Genomic DNA, 15176 nt, shown 5'->3' on the forward strand with positions numbered 1-15176 from the left:
TGTTTGTTAAAAATTCTCTTCCTTCATTCAGTTGTCTGTTCCTGACTTTGTTTCACTCCCTTTCTCCAACTGGCCGCTTCATTCCAAAGATCCATCCAGTCCTATGGAGCAGGTATACATCCGTGTATTTTCCAGTTGTGTCTGATGACCAAAGCTCACGTTTGATCACTGACGTCCATGCAAACATCATCGCTGTCTTCCTCTCTTCCCTTTGACAGGCTCACAGTTGGTGAGAGCCTTCTCTCCTGCAGTTTCTGCCATATGGAGCTCCCGGTAACTTTCAACTCCATTGATTTCCAGCTCCTTTCAAATCCCACCTGAAAATCTGCTTTTCTGTGCTTGAATCTCAGCTTCTTCCTCCTTCTGCTACTCTGAAATGTCATGTTTACTATATTCTGTTTAATTCTGCATTCCTTTCATAGTAGGTTGTTAAAATGCTGAAAGAACCCACAAACTATGACAAACGCAAAGTTCTGATTTATTATAACCATCTCAGTCTTAAATCTGGGGGCACTATTGTATCAAAGTGATTAATGAGTCCATCAATGGAATTGCATGTATGGTAGGCATGAGCCAAGATAAGAATGGTAGAATCTGGCTCCGAGTAATGACAGCACTAATTTTATCATGCCATGCTGCTGAAGGCACACCTATCTCCATGAAAGGTCTGTTACAGAGGTAGAACTGGCACATGCTGGTCACATGCAGAAAGTGCAGGAGCTGTTTGGAATGTGACACGATTTGGACTTGCTCTTTTTGAAGTGATGGTGCTCGTCCCTTTGGATCCCAGTTCCTCCCACTGCACCCCAGCAGCAGACAAGGGCCAAGGCAGACCCAGACAATGGGGTAAAGGGGTAAAGGCTTTCTGTGAATTCATCTGACTGCATTTAAAACTCTGTGATATCTTTAAAACAAACCTGAGAAGAAATACAGACAAAAAGCCCTGAAGGAAAAGGATATTACTCAGGTCTTCCAGCCTTCATTATACTAAGAACCATTTGGGACACATACCCTGGATGTGGGCACATCTTGCTCATCGCTGTCTCACTGTTCCTTTACTCATAGCTCCCCAAATGTGCAGACAATAGCACCATTGCCATCAAAGATAAGGTGTGGCAAATGTTAGAAGTTCCCTGAGCTACACAGCAGCTGAAATTTCAGAATGATGCATCACGGCCTTCATCTGAGAACAAATAGATTTAGTTGGCATGGAAACAGTAAGTTAGGCTGAACGTGGTAAATATCCAGCAGTCATAAAAAGAAATGAGCGAGTCAGAGTGATAAATATTAAAACTGAGCACTTGCTGAATGCTTTTGAATCACAGCTCTTTTACAATTATCACTCCTGTTTTCACTGGAATGCAAGTGAAATCCACTTAACAAACTAAGCTGCTCCGTTTTATTCCAAATACTTCTACAACACTTTTATTCAGATAACTCCTTTCTCCCTCTTTAATAATCTATTCTGTATTGGCATTCTCCTTCAATTCCTCAGTAATGTTCATTAATTGGATGTAATTGATTTTGTGTCTTCAGAGAAGCTCTTTCCTTTAAGGCTGTAATTGTGACTTGACTGTTTGGAGGCATGTTCCTATGGGTTGAATACCTATCCTGATGTTACCCTGATTGATTGGTCATGAACATTAAAACCTTTTGTTTCCCCCGTATTATCTTCAATTAGAAATATCATACCCAATCCTGCACTACAGTTAGACTGAGGAATGAACAATATTCCAAACCAAAACGAAACAGACTAAACAAAGTATTCTACAAAAATCCAGGTAACCGAGCAATAAAGAGATGACTGCCATTAATTAGATAGGCCCCAATCCAGCCAAGTTCTTTGGATGTGCCCAAATTCCCTTATTTGCTGAGGTTCCTCTACTGATATGTGTCATACATAATTACACACACACAGGATGTAAAGTCTGTATGAACAATTCACATCTTCTAACTATGGCTGACAGCCACATAACGCTGTGTAATTCAAGAAAGAGAAACACTTCTGATGGAACGAAAGACCTTCCTGTCAGAAGTGTTGTATCCACACACAGATCAGAGACAAACAATGCTACAGCAGCGTGCAGTGCAGGAGTGTAATCTACATGGGATCAGTTCCCAGGTTTACAGATTCCTGAGACAGAAGAAACTTCATCATTGATTTGCAAGGAAAAGGTTGGGGTGTACCCACACTTCTTAGGAACCATCCCAGACTGCTTCTACTGCCTTGGGACAATACACCATAAGCCCACATATATACAGGTTGTATGAAGGGTGAGTTATACTCCATTTACAGCTAGCTTGCCATAGTCCATGAATGCAATTTTGTATGTCTTGGCAAGTCAGACATCTGATTTTTGAAAGACATTCAGCGCTGCAGCATGAAGAAAGGTGATAACACACAATGCTGAGACTGCAGTCTAGCAGCAGTGTTATGGACCATGTGCACCACTGCCCTGGAAGGCCACACTTAGCAGAACCTCCATGGAGAAGATAAATGATTTAGGTTAATCCAAGTGGGAATTCCTGGGGGCTTAAATATAAAAGTGCTGGAAACACAACGATGTTATTTACATGACAGTTTATGTCACTAAGCTGACTCTGTCTCTCCGGATAATTATAGTAAAGGTTAACTCTGTGCAATCAGCAGAGGGTTCCTGGAATGAAGAGCTGAGCCCTGTGGACCTGTCAGTCACTGCTGAGTTCTAAGGACATTGCACTGAAAGAAGGCAAACATGGAGCGCTGATACCACCCAACAAGCCGTAACGAGAAACAGCTTTTTAGTTTTAATTAAAAGCGCAACAAAATGTTTTTTCATGTCTCATTCATTTGTTTGTTGTTGTTATAGAATCAAAACACAAGATTTTTCCTTTTAATGAAAAGCAGAAGCTGTTTAACCCTCTCTCCTCCTTATTTATAGACATGTAAAAGCTCGGAAAAGTAGCCTTTGTGACAGTGCCAATGCAAATTTTGATGTTTTATGCAATTCTGCTTCAGATAATGCTTTGTAATAGTAGAAAGTGAGGTCTCAGTTTGTGCCTTACATCCTTCTGCTCCCCATTCAGCTGACCAGTCAGTAGCTGCTGTTAATGCCTGACAAACACGCTTACAGGTGGCCTGGCCACACCATTATAGTGGGTAATACATAAGAGAATCATCATCACTGTGTTCAGGCCGATGTTGTTCTCTGGGAGACACAACCATGCGCTAAATAACACATCTTCCTCCATTTCCAGGGGACTGAAAAATCTGTGTAAATCACATAACACTATTTTGCTTGAAGCACACTACATCTCTGATTTCACTGGAAGTGCCTACATTAATTTCAGCAGCATTAATCACATGGAACTGTTTACAGACAACATGCTTGGATGATAGATGCATGAGATCAGCAGTAAAGATTATTTTTTATCTCAGTCATTGTCCAAGTATAATTCTCTCAATACAAGCATCAAACAAGGGGGTTAAAATAGTCTCAGAACCCTCTGTTACAGCAGTATAGTCACTTTAAAATAAATGCATCATTTAACAGTTAGGATAGTTGAAATACCAACCTGAAATAGAGAGCAAAAGATAAGTATTTGCCCGTAGGGTTCAGACAGTTTAATTCCCTTTTATTAACTAAAACAAAAAAGAAAGCTAGCTGAAAATTTTGCAGGAAAATATGTGCTTTTGCTTTGAAGCAAGATCTTGTTGTTCCCCATCGCAGCTCCCCGCCCAGGGGCAGCCCCATACCTGCTCGTGGGTCTCCAGCTCCCTGCGCTGCAGCTTCTTCTCTGCTGCCCGCGCTTGGCTGCGGGAACGCTCCACTTCATCTTGTAGGGTCTGAAACAACACCAGTGGGTACAGAACATGTGAGAAACCCCTCCAAAAACTCACAGGCAATTTGCTTTGACACTGGCTTATAGGGACATGGAATGGCTTAAGGACCTTAAATATCAGCCAGATCCAACCCCTGTCAGGGGCTGGGTGACCCCAGCAGCTCAGGCTGCCCAGGCCCCTCCATGACCTCGGGCACCTCCATGGCTGGGGCACCCACAGCTCTGGGCAGTGCCAGTGATTCACCACCATCTATCATGCTATTAATACAACCCGTGCTTCCTGGGAACACTTCTGCAGTGCACCAGTAACTTTTCCTTTAAACCTGAGTAACAACCCTCTCTGGAAATCTATGTCTGGAATTTGAGTGGAAATGCATTCCATGCTACTGTCATGGGACACTCACTGAGACATGGGGCTCTCTCCTGCCCCGGGGTGAATTCAGCATGGGACTTACAGACACTGCATAGATAGCAATAAATAAGAGGATATTGCAATGGTGTCCCTTTACCACAACAACCCAGTCTTTAAATCCAGTCTTTATTTAGTTCAGGAACGATCACTTCTAAGCCTCCCTCATAAAATGCATCGACAACTTTATTTTGTCATCATTGTCCCTCTTATATATTTATTTTTATTACGGCCGTCCCTTGGAGCCTTGATCTTTTTGTTATGTGCTTAACAAAGGAGAAGTCATGCCCCAAGGAGCTGATAGTCTGTGTTCTTTCTAACAGATACACACCAAACAAACAATACCAAGTTTCAAAGATATTTTTTTTTTAAAGTTTCCTAGCCATTGTTGGACATTTGAATACACACTTAACATTTACTTACACACTTACTAAAAGCTTAGTTATGTTGTCAACTTGAATAAAGGCATTGTTAGCTGCAAGTGCTGACTTGAAGCAAAGTGCACAATGTGGATGTGAGATTGACATCGGCACAGAGGCAGCTGTGGCAGCAGAAAGGGAATACTTAGAGCTATCTTTTGTAAGGCAGAAAATCGGGGCAGAGCTGTCCATCAGCTGAAAGGCATGGGGCAGCCGGGAGCCGAGCAGGGGCTGGTCCTGGGGACTGGCCATAGGGACAGTGGGGTGCCTGCAGTGGGGTTTGGAGGAGCAGTGGGAACTTGTTGCTGCAATGGGGACCAGTGTGACCCCACGTGCCCCGCAGAACACATGGCACAGTGAGCACTTACTCCTCAACATGGGACACCCAGGAGTAAACCAGCATCGTTCACAAGACCAGGGGTACAAAGATTGAACAGCAAAACCCTTGCTCTTTTCCACAGCACTGAAATCCTGAGCTCTCAAATCATTTACAGGATAAAATTGCTATGGAGATAAGATAAGAGGACTACTTATGATAGATCTTGCACATTGTTTTGAAGTGATGCCAGGCATTAACTTTAAAGTCTTACAGTTATAAGGCTATTACATGTTCCAATGCCAAAAAATGTAACCAGACCCAAGCATGAACTTCAAATCTGCCCAGGGACTTTTATGCTATCATCGCTTCTGAGAAAGGCCAAAATCCAGTCTTGAACATGTATCTCATCTCAACTCTCGATACTCAACAAGTCTTGCAGTAGCAGTAATTTGCATTATTATAATGAAACTTAACGTGTGAACTGTAGGCTCATTGTTTTCTTTTTGTACCTCTAATATCATAACTTAAAACATAAACAAACCGATCTTGATGTGAAACCTACAAAGATCGGGTCATGCAATGTGGAAATGCAACACAGAACAAGGAGGGCCACATATCAAAGATCACCAAAGGCCCAGTGAACTTGGTAACAGTCTTCCCATAACACCAAAGCTTCCAGGCATGACCAGCAGCTCTCAGGAACACATAGAGTACATCTGGCCAAACTACAAGCTATGATCTGCCTTCTGTTGCTTCCACGTGATCAGCTCATACAACCCAAACAGCTTGGCAAGGTGAGGGCTGAGGATTCCTCCCTAGCACAGAAGAGCAAGTTTGACTCTATCACATGGCTCTGAAGAAGGGATAGCACACATACACATACGAGCATCATCAAATCCAATATACTGTATGAGTTTGCAGGCTTTTCCAATCACAACTGTCTGCTGTACTGGGAATGCATAAGAAAAGACTTGTGCCTCTGATGAACCACAAATGGTTTTACCATTTTTTGACTATTGCTGGTAAACTTCAGTGCTTTGCACACAGGTTCTGCTGCTGCTCACATTGTAGAAAGTGGTTTTGTTTATGAAGGATGCCCTGGAAGTAACGCTCATCTGGATATTTCAGCCCTCCTACCAGCACGAAGATAAAAAAGCAAACCCAAAAGATCAGTATTTGATCAAAGCCGCGTGAAAACAAAACAACAAAAAAAGTAACATCAAAATCTCATAGTTGCTGTAGATTCCTGCATGCGATTATCTCTGTGAAGATAGTAATTAGAACCAAGTAAGATTGCTGCCCATGATTGTAATTTTCTAGGAGGAACCGTGATGGCTGTCATGAATAATGCGCCCTTTTGAAGATCACACTGAAAATTCTCTCTATTGTCAAAACGCTTCGTAGGCAGCGGTCAGAGCCTGAATGCTGATAGCGATTTCTGAAGCTACCCAGCGCCATCACTTCTTTTCTGCATCTGACAGATAAGTTTTCAGCACACAGAATGCTCTCACAAACAGCAGAGGACTTACCCCAGGTGCACCAGAGAACATCTCTGTTGGAAAACGAAACAAAGGTTTGGTTTGGTTTCAAAATGCGCAGCTTCAAAGTGTCAGATTTTGCCCAAAGAATAACAGCGCTTATGTTTAACAACTGTTGAGATGAAGAAACAGGCAAGGAAAAAAAAACCAAAGCAAGTAAAAATCGCTGGCCAATTTCTGAGGGTCAGAAGCAGGAAAACAAAACCAAACTTATTAAGCTCAGTTTTGCCAAGGACAAAATGAATCCCCCTCTCTCAGCTTCGCTACGTTGACTTACATCACTGTTACAAAGACAGTTGGGTATGGTGGGTTTTTTTTTTCCTTAGTTAAACTGGCTTTCAAATGCCATGTAAACATGTTTGTTGTTGAAAGTCTACACCATACCTGACCTTGGAAGTGCTTTGTGTTGGCCTGAGAACAAAGAAATGAAATGTTTTGCTTTCCAGCCCAGATATCCTACACTTTGAAAAGCACTTAAAAATGTAAATGAGATAATAAGCTCTACTGCAACAATGTGGGTGAATTACAGCTGAATAAAAGGAACGTTCGTGTGATTTATTTACAAAAATGGAAAGGATCCTAAAATAAATTCATAACGTAAATGTTTTGATCACACATGATTTTGAGTGACATGAGAAGGGTGGAAGAGTGATGGTTTTGAGAACATGCCACTGAAATATTGCTGTCAGGATCTCAAGTGGAGCTGGTGGATGGGAGCAGGGCTGTCACAGTCAGCCCATGATGTGTTTGGTTACCGGCTGATAGGAAAGGAGCAATGAACACTAAAGCTTCTCCTGGAAGGCACTTGGTGGCTTGGTTATCACCAGCAAAATGATGGGCAGATGGGGAGAGGCAGAGCTTGGGCTGTGCAGCTCCAGAGATGCTGGGATGTTGCACTGGAGCAGAGGGACTCAGCCCAACTCTGGGTGCCAGACTGTGGCTGCAAAGGGTTTCTTTAAAAGCCCTAAACTTGTAAAGTGCGTGGTTTTGACAGGGAGCCACAGAGACAAAGGGTGTGATGCCAGCATTACAAAATCCCTTTTCAAGGCAGGAATACATTTTTGGCATTAGTTACAAGGCTTAATCTGAATCAACTAAAAGCTGGTAAGAGAAAGATTTCTACAAATCACATGAACAAGTATGGAATGGGAATATTCAAAGGATTTAGGCTTTAATATCTGAAAACTGATTTGATTATCCTTTAATCTTAAAAGAGAAGTGTTGGATTCCCTGAAAGAAAACTCAGTTCTGGAAGACTTACACGAACGAAAGTCATAATGATGTGGAGTTGTTGTTTTTTTTTGTGCATTTACAAAAGCTGTGATATTTCTTCTCCTTTGACCTGAAATAATTTCCCACATTAGATGAGCTCTTGAGTGCCAACAGAACACTATTCCTGCTCCCATCACTCTGGGATCACAAAGACAGTAGATTTACCTCTGTGCTACTGAGGGCAGAATAAACAAGAGGCACTTAGAAGGAAAATCTCCTAAAATTTGTTAAAAACCCAATATATTCCCACTTTGAAACAAAACATATAAGCAGTAAAGTCACAGCACATTGCCATCAGGTTGCACCATGTAACAGCAGCCTCTTCCTGACATAGCGATGCCACTCTACTGGCTCTAAGAGCCCTGCACATGCAGATGTGCGTCTGTATCAAGTATTTATGAGCAGTGCACAGTAATACTTCTGCTAAAGGTAGTAATAGTTAACACTTTTCATCTTCAAAGAATTTTTCAAACATTACCAAATTAATATAATTAGTTAATGAAAGATGCAGTAATAAAAGCTACCATAATTACCTACGGTAGATTTAATTATCTCCTAGCTAATGCCCACAGAAGAAGGCTTCCACTTTACATCCTCAAAACATGTGCCAACAATAATTCTGAATATAAGGCCCCTCTTTAAGTGCCTTCTAAATTTAAATTACATCCATTGATGTGTTTTCTCTCCACGATCATAAGAAGAAAACCAACCTCTGGAAGCTTAAAGAAAACTCTGTGAATGGTAATAAAAAATAAAGCAAATTTTGATTCAGAAGTATACGTGGAGGTGCTTTACAATTGTGTTATAGAAATGCTCAGCATTGAATACCTTTCTCTCTGCATGCAGCTGTAAGTATGGGTTGTCCAGGATGAACTCTGTACCATGTGGCCTCCCAATTTACAGCATCAAACACAACCCTTATTTAAATAGAGCAGGCCAAGTCCCCCACTGGAATTACTGTTAGGCATTTATTTTCTAGCTCACATTCTCTACTCACTTTTTTTCAAAGCAATCGTTATTTCTCTTCAAAACAATTGATGGAGACCAGCAAGTATGTCTGGGTTTATTCCTGCTAAAGGTAAATAATGAAATGTATCTAAATGATCACCAATATTTCTCTACCAATCAGAGCAAAGAAACGTATCTTTAAGAAGCAAAGCGCTGATGTTGGAGCCAAACTGTTGGTGTATCAACAGTGCTTGGTGGTTCTCAGCAGAGCTTGGTGCACTGCTCTGCATCTCACCACGCTTGCTCCCCATGCTGCATTCCAGTATGTTTGAAAATCTCTGTACTTGAGTCCTCTGAAGGTTTTGGTGGAAAGCAAGAGAAATCTGATGGGTTTAACCTAATACATATGTTTGCTGTTCGCATATGGAAAAATTCCTTTCTGGTGGGAACTTTTTCACTGTTGCTGCAACACACTGTATATCCAAAAAGTCTCCTTTGATGTTGAACTATTGCTCCACTACTCATTATGCTACTGATTCAATATGAAAGGCAAAAATTCTGTGGTTTTTGTTAAAACAATAGCTTTGTTTTTGCAAACAAAGTTCTCCACAACCTATATGCAGGGAGCCAACATTGCTGCAACAGAAAAATACAATCTATTATTTTGTACTGAAAATAGCTACGGCATTTAATAACTCAAATTATTTTTCCATCCTACAGGTAACTTTACAATTGCTATTATGACGGTACAGAAAATTTATGCTTTATTGCTCCTCAGGAATAGAAATTAAAACACCATAAGCAATATTTAAACTTTCTTGAGCACATTCCTTCCAGTGACCTTCTAGCCTCTCCGTTCAACTTCATTAGGGTGAAGCTGCTAATAAGTGAATGTGGGTGGAAAAGGGAGAAGTCCAGCAAACACCTATTTGTCCATGTCCTACCAGAGCTGCAGATCTGGGAGTCCTCATGCCTAGAGTATGATGCCAACCGCTAAACACCATTTCATGAACAGTGAACACAAATTACAACATGGAATCAAAATGTAACCGTTGGTTCCTTTTAAAAAGTGTTACCCGTTTTCTACTAATCAATTTGGGAGGATAAAGAAGTCTCTTTGTTTACAAATCAGGTACAAGGTGTAATTTTCCAAGGCAAAGTCAGGAGCTCCCACTGGGAAGAACATGGACTGCCATATACTGAGGAAATCTGGAAATCTGGACCACCTTGCAGACATTTTGGAATGGGAGAGGAGATCTTGCACAGCACAGCAGTAGGCTCTGCACATTTTGTCACATCAAGCAGCCACTTCTAGTTTGTCTCCATTGCTTCTGCACTTTGCCAGTAGGAGATGCCGTTGTGAAGAACAAGAAGTTCTTCCCTTGAGGTAGCGTGGGAAGGAAGAACGGGGCTCAGGAAGGAAGAGAAAAATCTGGCTCCAGGAACAAAATTAAGTCTCTCCAGTAGCAGTGAGAAATTTTGCAAGTAGGTCACTTAACTACAAGAAGTGTCTATTCAAACATTTTTTTCCCTGTGTGGCTGGGCCTAACGCTACACTGCTTTAATTTTTCATGATCTATTTGGAGGAGTTGATCAGCAGTGTATTTTAGTCTTTGCCTGTTGAGCAGATCATTCACACAAGTTCCTGAGCAATCCCTTAACACCACCCTAGATCTGGGAGTTCTGGAGATTCCCAGAGTACTGTTAGTTCTGTCAACACATAGATTCTTTCCTCTTCTGTTTCTTTAAGACATCGGTGTGTTTTTGGCATTTTCTGCAAATATTTGTGTAGCTGACCAAAGTTTTTCGACCACTTTTCTGCAGTGTCCTCAGTCATACACCCCTACACACTGACAACACCAAGAGAGCTACTCACGGGCTTAAAATTAGGCAAGGACCAAAGCATTTTGCTGAGTCAGGACTTCACTGCATTCCACTATAAGCAGAATTCATCTGAAATGCAAAGGATGTCATAGGGCATGGCAAGTCCTGCAAAAACAGCAATTCCAGGAAAAGAGAAGGATACACAGTAAATTTTGGCATTGTATTCCAAGGAGCCAAGGAAGGAATTGTTTTGCCTTTGTTTTGAGTGGCACAGGTGACAGCAGACGGGAGGGAGGAGGCTCAGAGAGCATCAGTAAACGCTTTCATCTACTGTTCTCAATGAACCACACAACCTAATGAGCAGTTGCCATGTGCAAGCATTGCTCTGTCTGTCCTCAGGTTGTCACAGTGAAATCCTTAGGACAGTTGTCAGTTGGGGATCTTCCCCACAGCATTTACCAGACCTCTGTTCCTTCAGTCCTTGCCTGCAGCCCCCTCAGATCCGCAGCCATGGCACTTTTTCCCCCTTCCACTCTTTGAGGTGCAGACAGAAACACCAACAGTTCTCACACACCCGATGGAACCAATCTTTTAAACCCAAAGATACCGTGACATCTTAAGCATACGGTTATGAAGGAAAAGTTCAAAACTCCGTTTTAAACCACTTATGAGGGGATTTACCAAGATTCTGCCTAATGTTCAGCTGACGCATTGTCAAAAAACATTCATCACAAACCTTTTGAAGTTTCGCAGCTCCCCCCGTCATTATTAAAACCGGAACTGCAAAGTTTGTTATCAGCCTCGGAGCACACAGAAAATACTTCAGGTACTTTTCATGTCAACCTTTCAGTCTGATTCGGAGACTATTACCCGAAAGGAAGCGTTCCCAATCAGGTCACTGCCTGACATGCCAAATGGCAGCATGGAGCAGGCAGAGCTGGGCCTCATTGAGCCCCCAGCAATTCTCATCTCATTTGCTTCTTATTAAAAACACTGCAATAAAAGGCAATGGCACAGAGCAGTCTACCACGCTCTGAGCAAGTTTCCTGGGAAGACCTGATGTTGGTTTCTGTGTTTTCAGGCAACTCCTTAATTCTTTGATGGTATGTCATAAGAATGTCCAAAACGTCACATTGGTGGGGATGCTCTGCTAGTGAAAAATTGCTATTGCGCATACAAATGGACAAGTCAAACATCTGGTTTTGCTGCTCGCTCTATTCTTACCAACAGCTCCACAAAAACAAACATCAGGGGATCGAGCAGAATTTCCTGAACATCTGACTCCCAATAAAGCATATTTATCAATCAGCAGCTGAACAAGGCAATCTCCTCCCCGCCGGGCACTCCGTTCCCAACCCTGTTTATCACCAAACTGCCACTTTAAGTGAGTGTCCTGAAATGTTACACCTGGAGACGCAATTGGGGTCCCGGCAGACCCCTGGTGCTCTACAAAGGTCTCCTTCCAAATGCATTCCTTGTCCCCCACGCACAAAGACCTGCTAACATAAACACTGGTAACGGGCTTTGCAAAACATCTTATTCTGCTACGCTCTCTTAAAAAGAGAATATGAAAGGCTCAGTTATTTCCAATCAACAGGCTAATCTGATTCCCGGCATGAACAAAAGAAAGCTATTCATGTTGTGCAATGAACTACCAGACTGCCTGATACTGCTGGAATTCTCCCTACTATGGAAAATTATACACATCCCTGCATATACTCACACACAGAAGAAAGCAAATAACGTCTTTATATCCTTCAAAGTAACCTTAATCAAAAATATTAACTCACCAAGCAAACCACTGCTTTGTGAACTGAGCAAGAGCTGGCCTGAAGCCTGCATGCCTGCACACCCCATGCAGGCAAGGTGGGAGAGGCAGCATCTTCTCACATTATGTCTCTAATTCAAAAACTGGAAGTTTCTGACGAGGGGGGACGTACCCTTGGAAACTTGGAAATTCCTTCATTCCAAGTCTTGAAACATTATTAAATGACCTCCATCCCAATTACATTTGCAACAAGACATGACAGTGCAAATGTTCGCATTTAAATGTATGAGGGAAAACTGAGCATTTCTGAAGCTGGATGGGCTTTTTTTTTAGTCTTGTTGAGATGAAGCTCATTTACTTAAAAAGAAGAAATGAAAAAGAACATCCTCTGCAGCTGGTCAAACAGATTACGAAACTCTAATCTCACCAGCCTGAGGAAAACAAAAACTGCTTTTCAAGTATTTATTTTACAGAGGGCTGACTTTATACTTTTAAAAGATGCATTAGTAGAACAGATCAGAACATCCTAGAATGTTTCTGATCTCGTTAATCATGTAATGTTATGACAGAGATGCATGCTGTCATAATACCAGTGATTCTAAACGTCTTGAAAATCCTTTACGCTCATCTTTTTTTTTTTTCCAAAGAAACAGACAGGGGTAAGATCTATCCCTGCTTCTTTGGAAGTTTTTCCTTCTCCATTTTAGAGCTCTGGAATATTCGTAGTAAATATCTTAGACAGAAAAACACATATGTACATAGCAAAGAACAATGCCAGGCTCTACAACCCATTCAAAATATTTCTGCTAGCTTTTTATTTAAAGTATTTGACTCCATTTCTCGCATAACTCCTTTCTGGGAGCACCTACAACTGTACTTCTGTAGCTCTAAAGTCACATTTTTTGTTCAACTGGAATCACCAGTAAAATAATAAAGCATGAGTGCAGGCTTAAACTCATTGGCCACGCTTCCCTTAAAAGCAATTCCTCGTCAGAGCTGTTTGGTCTATAAGAAAACGTGCAGAACGCACTGTGGGCAGAGCAGAACCATGTGCAGGGAGCTCTGCTGCAGCACTCACAACAGAGCTCTGCAATTGATGCCTTCATGCTGATCATTTCACCACTACCAGTGACAAATCTGATGCAATTTGTACATAAGTAAACTTGGAGGAGGGTGAGAAAGGGAAAAGACACGCCAGAGCTATTTTTGACTTGGAGATATGTTCTTTGTGGAATGTCCAGAACTCTTATTGCAGTCATGACGAGGCAGATCTGATTTCTAGGGAGTTTTGATTTTGTTTCTTTTTCTTTTTTAAGTGTTTAATAACTGTCACACCCTGCAGGACACTTCACTCACCACCCAGAATGCTCTGAATAAGGACAATATCCCAATCCAGCCTTCTCCTGGTTTCAAAAATGCTTCTGTACAGGTAGGGAATGCTGCAGGAGTGCTGCAATGGCTGAGCAATGTTCCATCAGTGCAGAGTGAGAGCTGCCAAGCCTGCTTGGCACGCCTACAAGCAAGGCAGGCTCTTTTCATTTTTCCATATTTTCTTTATGTGTAAGTAGTTCCAAATATTCTTATATAGATGACATTTTTAAAATGCAAAAGCATTAAAAATAACAGAAAACAGATAAAGTTCTGAAGCACCACCAGTTTCTCATTTGTGCCGTTACATACTAACGTCTCTCATTAGACCTGCATAGCACAGCAAGCAAAGCTTCCAGCTACCCTTAGCACACTCAGAAAACTATTCCTTATCATCTATGAGACATAAGCTGTGAGGAAAACAACACAGGATGCAGCATGAAGGAACTAAGAATTCCAATACTGTTAAAGTCGCATCCATCTTGATGCAGCTTTGGGACCTGATAAGGAGGCAGCAATAAGCTTATTCTTTGCAGAGGCTTCAGGAACAGCAAGCTAAAGAGGAGGAGGCACAACAGCCTTCACACATATTGAGGGAGGCTGGATTATTAGAGCCAGGTGCTGGCAAATGAGTTCACAGCAGTGCCAGACCTGGCTTGCAATCACATTTCATGTGGCTCAGGATGGAGAGGAGAACTCACAGAGCATAGAAGAAAAGGCACTATGGACAGCATAAGCACCTGAAGGCAGACAAATACCTTCTAAAATAAATCATCATTAAATAAATCATATTCAAAATACGTATTTTAGATTTCTCCTCCAAGCTACCTGCAGAAGTTTGACTTGGTCTGCAGGTATCTCACATTTGATAGCCCACGTTTTTCTTTATACAGTTTCATGCAGCCACTCCCATGTTTTGTGTAAGTAAACTAACTCCCTTTACATGTTCAGCTGCCATTTGTACTTGCAAGCTCTCTCCTATAGCAAGCTGGAAGCAGAGCAGCAGTGCTGGGTGCAGGACAGGTGCCTGTGGGCATCCTCCTGCCCAGCCAAGCACATCCTCTCTGTGCCTCCTCCAGTTTAAGCTCTGCTGATGGAAAGGATTTGGAGTGAGAAGAGAATCACACCAAAAACAGCAGCAGGAGGGTCAAGATGGAACAGTGAAGACTATTATAGGGAACCTATGGTGGTTCCCTGAGCAGTGATGTAGAAAGTAGACAAGGCCTTCAGTTTTGATTCACAAATGACCTGGATGTATCCCAGGATGCTTTCCTCCCTTTCTACACAGCAGGAGTTATTTCTTCCTGATATTCTAAAGAGAGATCAAAACTGAGCCGTGACTTTATGGAAGATCTCAAAAAAACAAAGTGAAAGGTGCACTGAATGTTGTGTCTTCTAAGGCTGACATGGACAAGTTTTGAAATGCAGATCTCATGCCATGCTGGGCCAGGAAAACAGCATATTCAGGGCATAGGCTTCCAGCACAAAA

At 41.9% G+C, this 15176-nt stretch overlaps 1 protein-coding gene across 4 annotated transcripts in view; it reads right to left on the reverse strand.

Annotated features, from left to right (window-relative positions):
- The window catches only part of CEP112 (centrosomal protein 112), a 123233-nt gene that overhangs the window by 8738 nt on the left and 99319 nt on the right, over positions 1–15176 (reverse strand). For all 4 annotated transcript variants that reach the window (XM_015880028.2, XM_015880029.2, XM_015880027.2 and 1 more), the window contains one exon: positions 3737–3826. In XM_015880028.2, coding sequence (XP_015735514.1) covers positions 3737–3826 — 90 coding nt within the window. Of the gene's footprint in view, positions 1–3736; positions 3827–15176 lie in introns of those variants that run through there.

The sequence above is a fragment of the Coturnix japonica genome, chromosome 18 (genome assembly GCF_001577835.2).
Source record: "Coturnix japonica isolate 7356 chromosome 18, Coturnix japonica 2.1, whole genome shotgun sequence".
Lineage (NCBI taxonomy): Eukaryota > Metazoa > Chordata > Aves > Galliformes > Phasianidae > Coturnix > Coturnix japonica.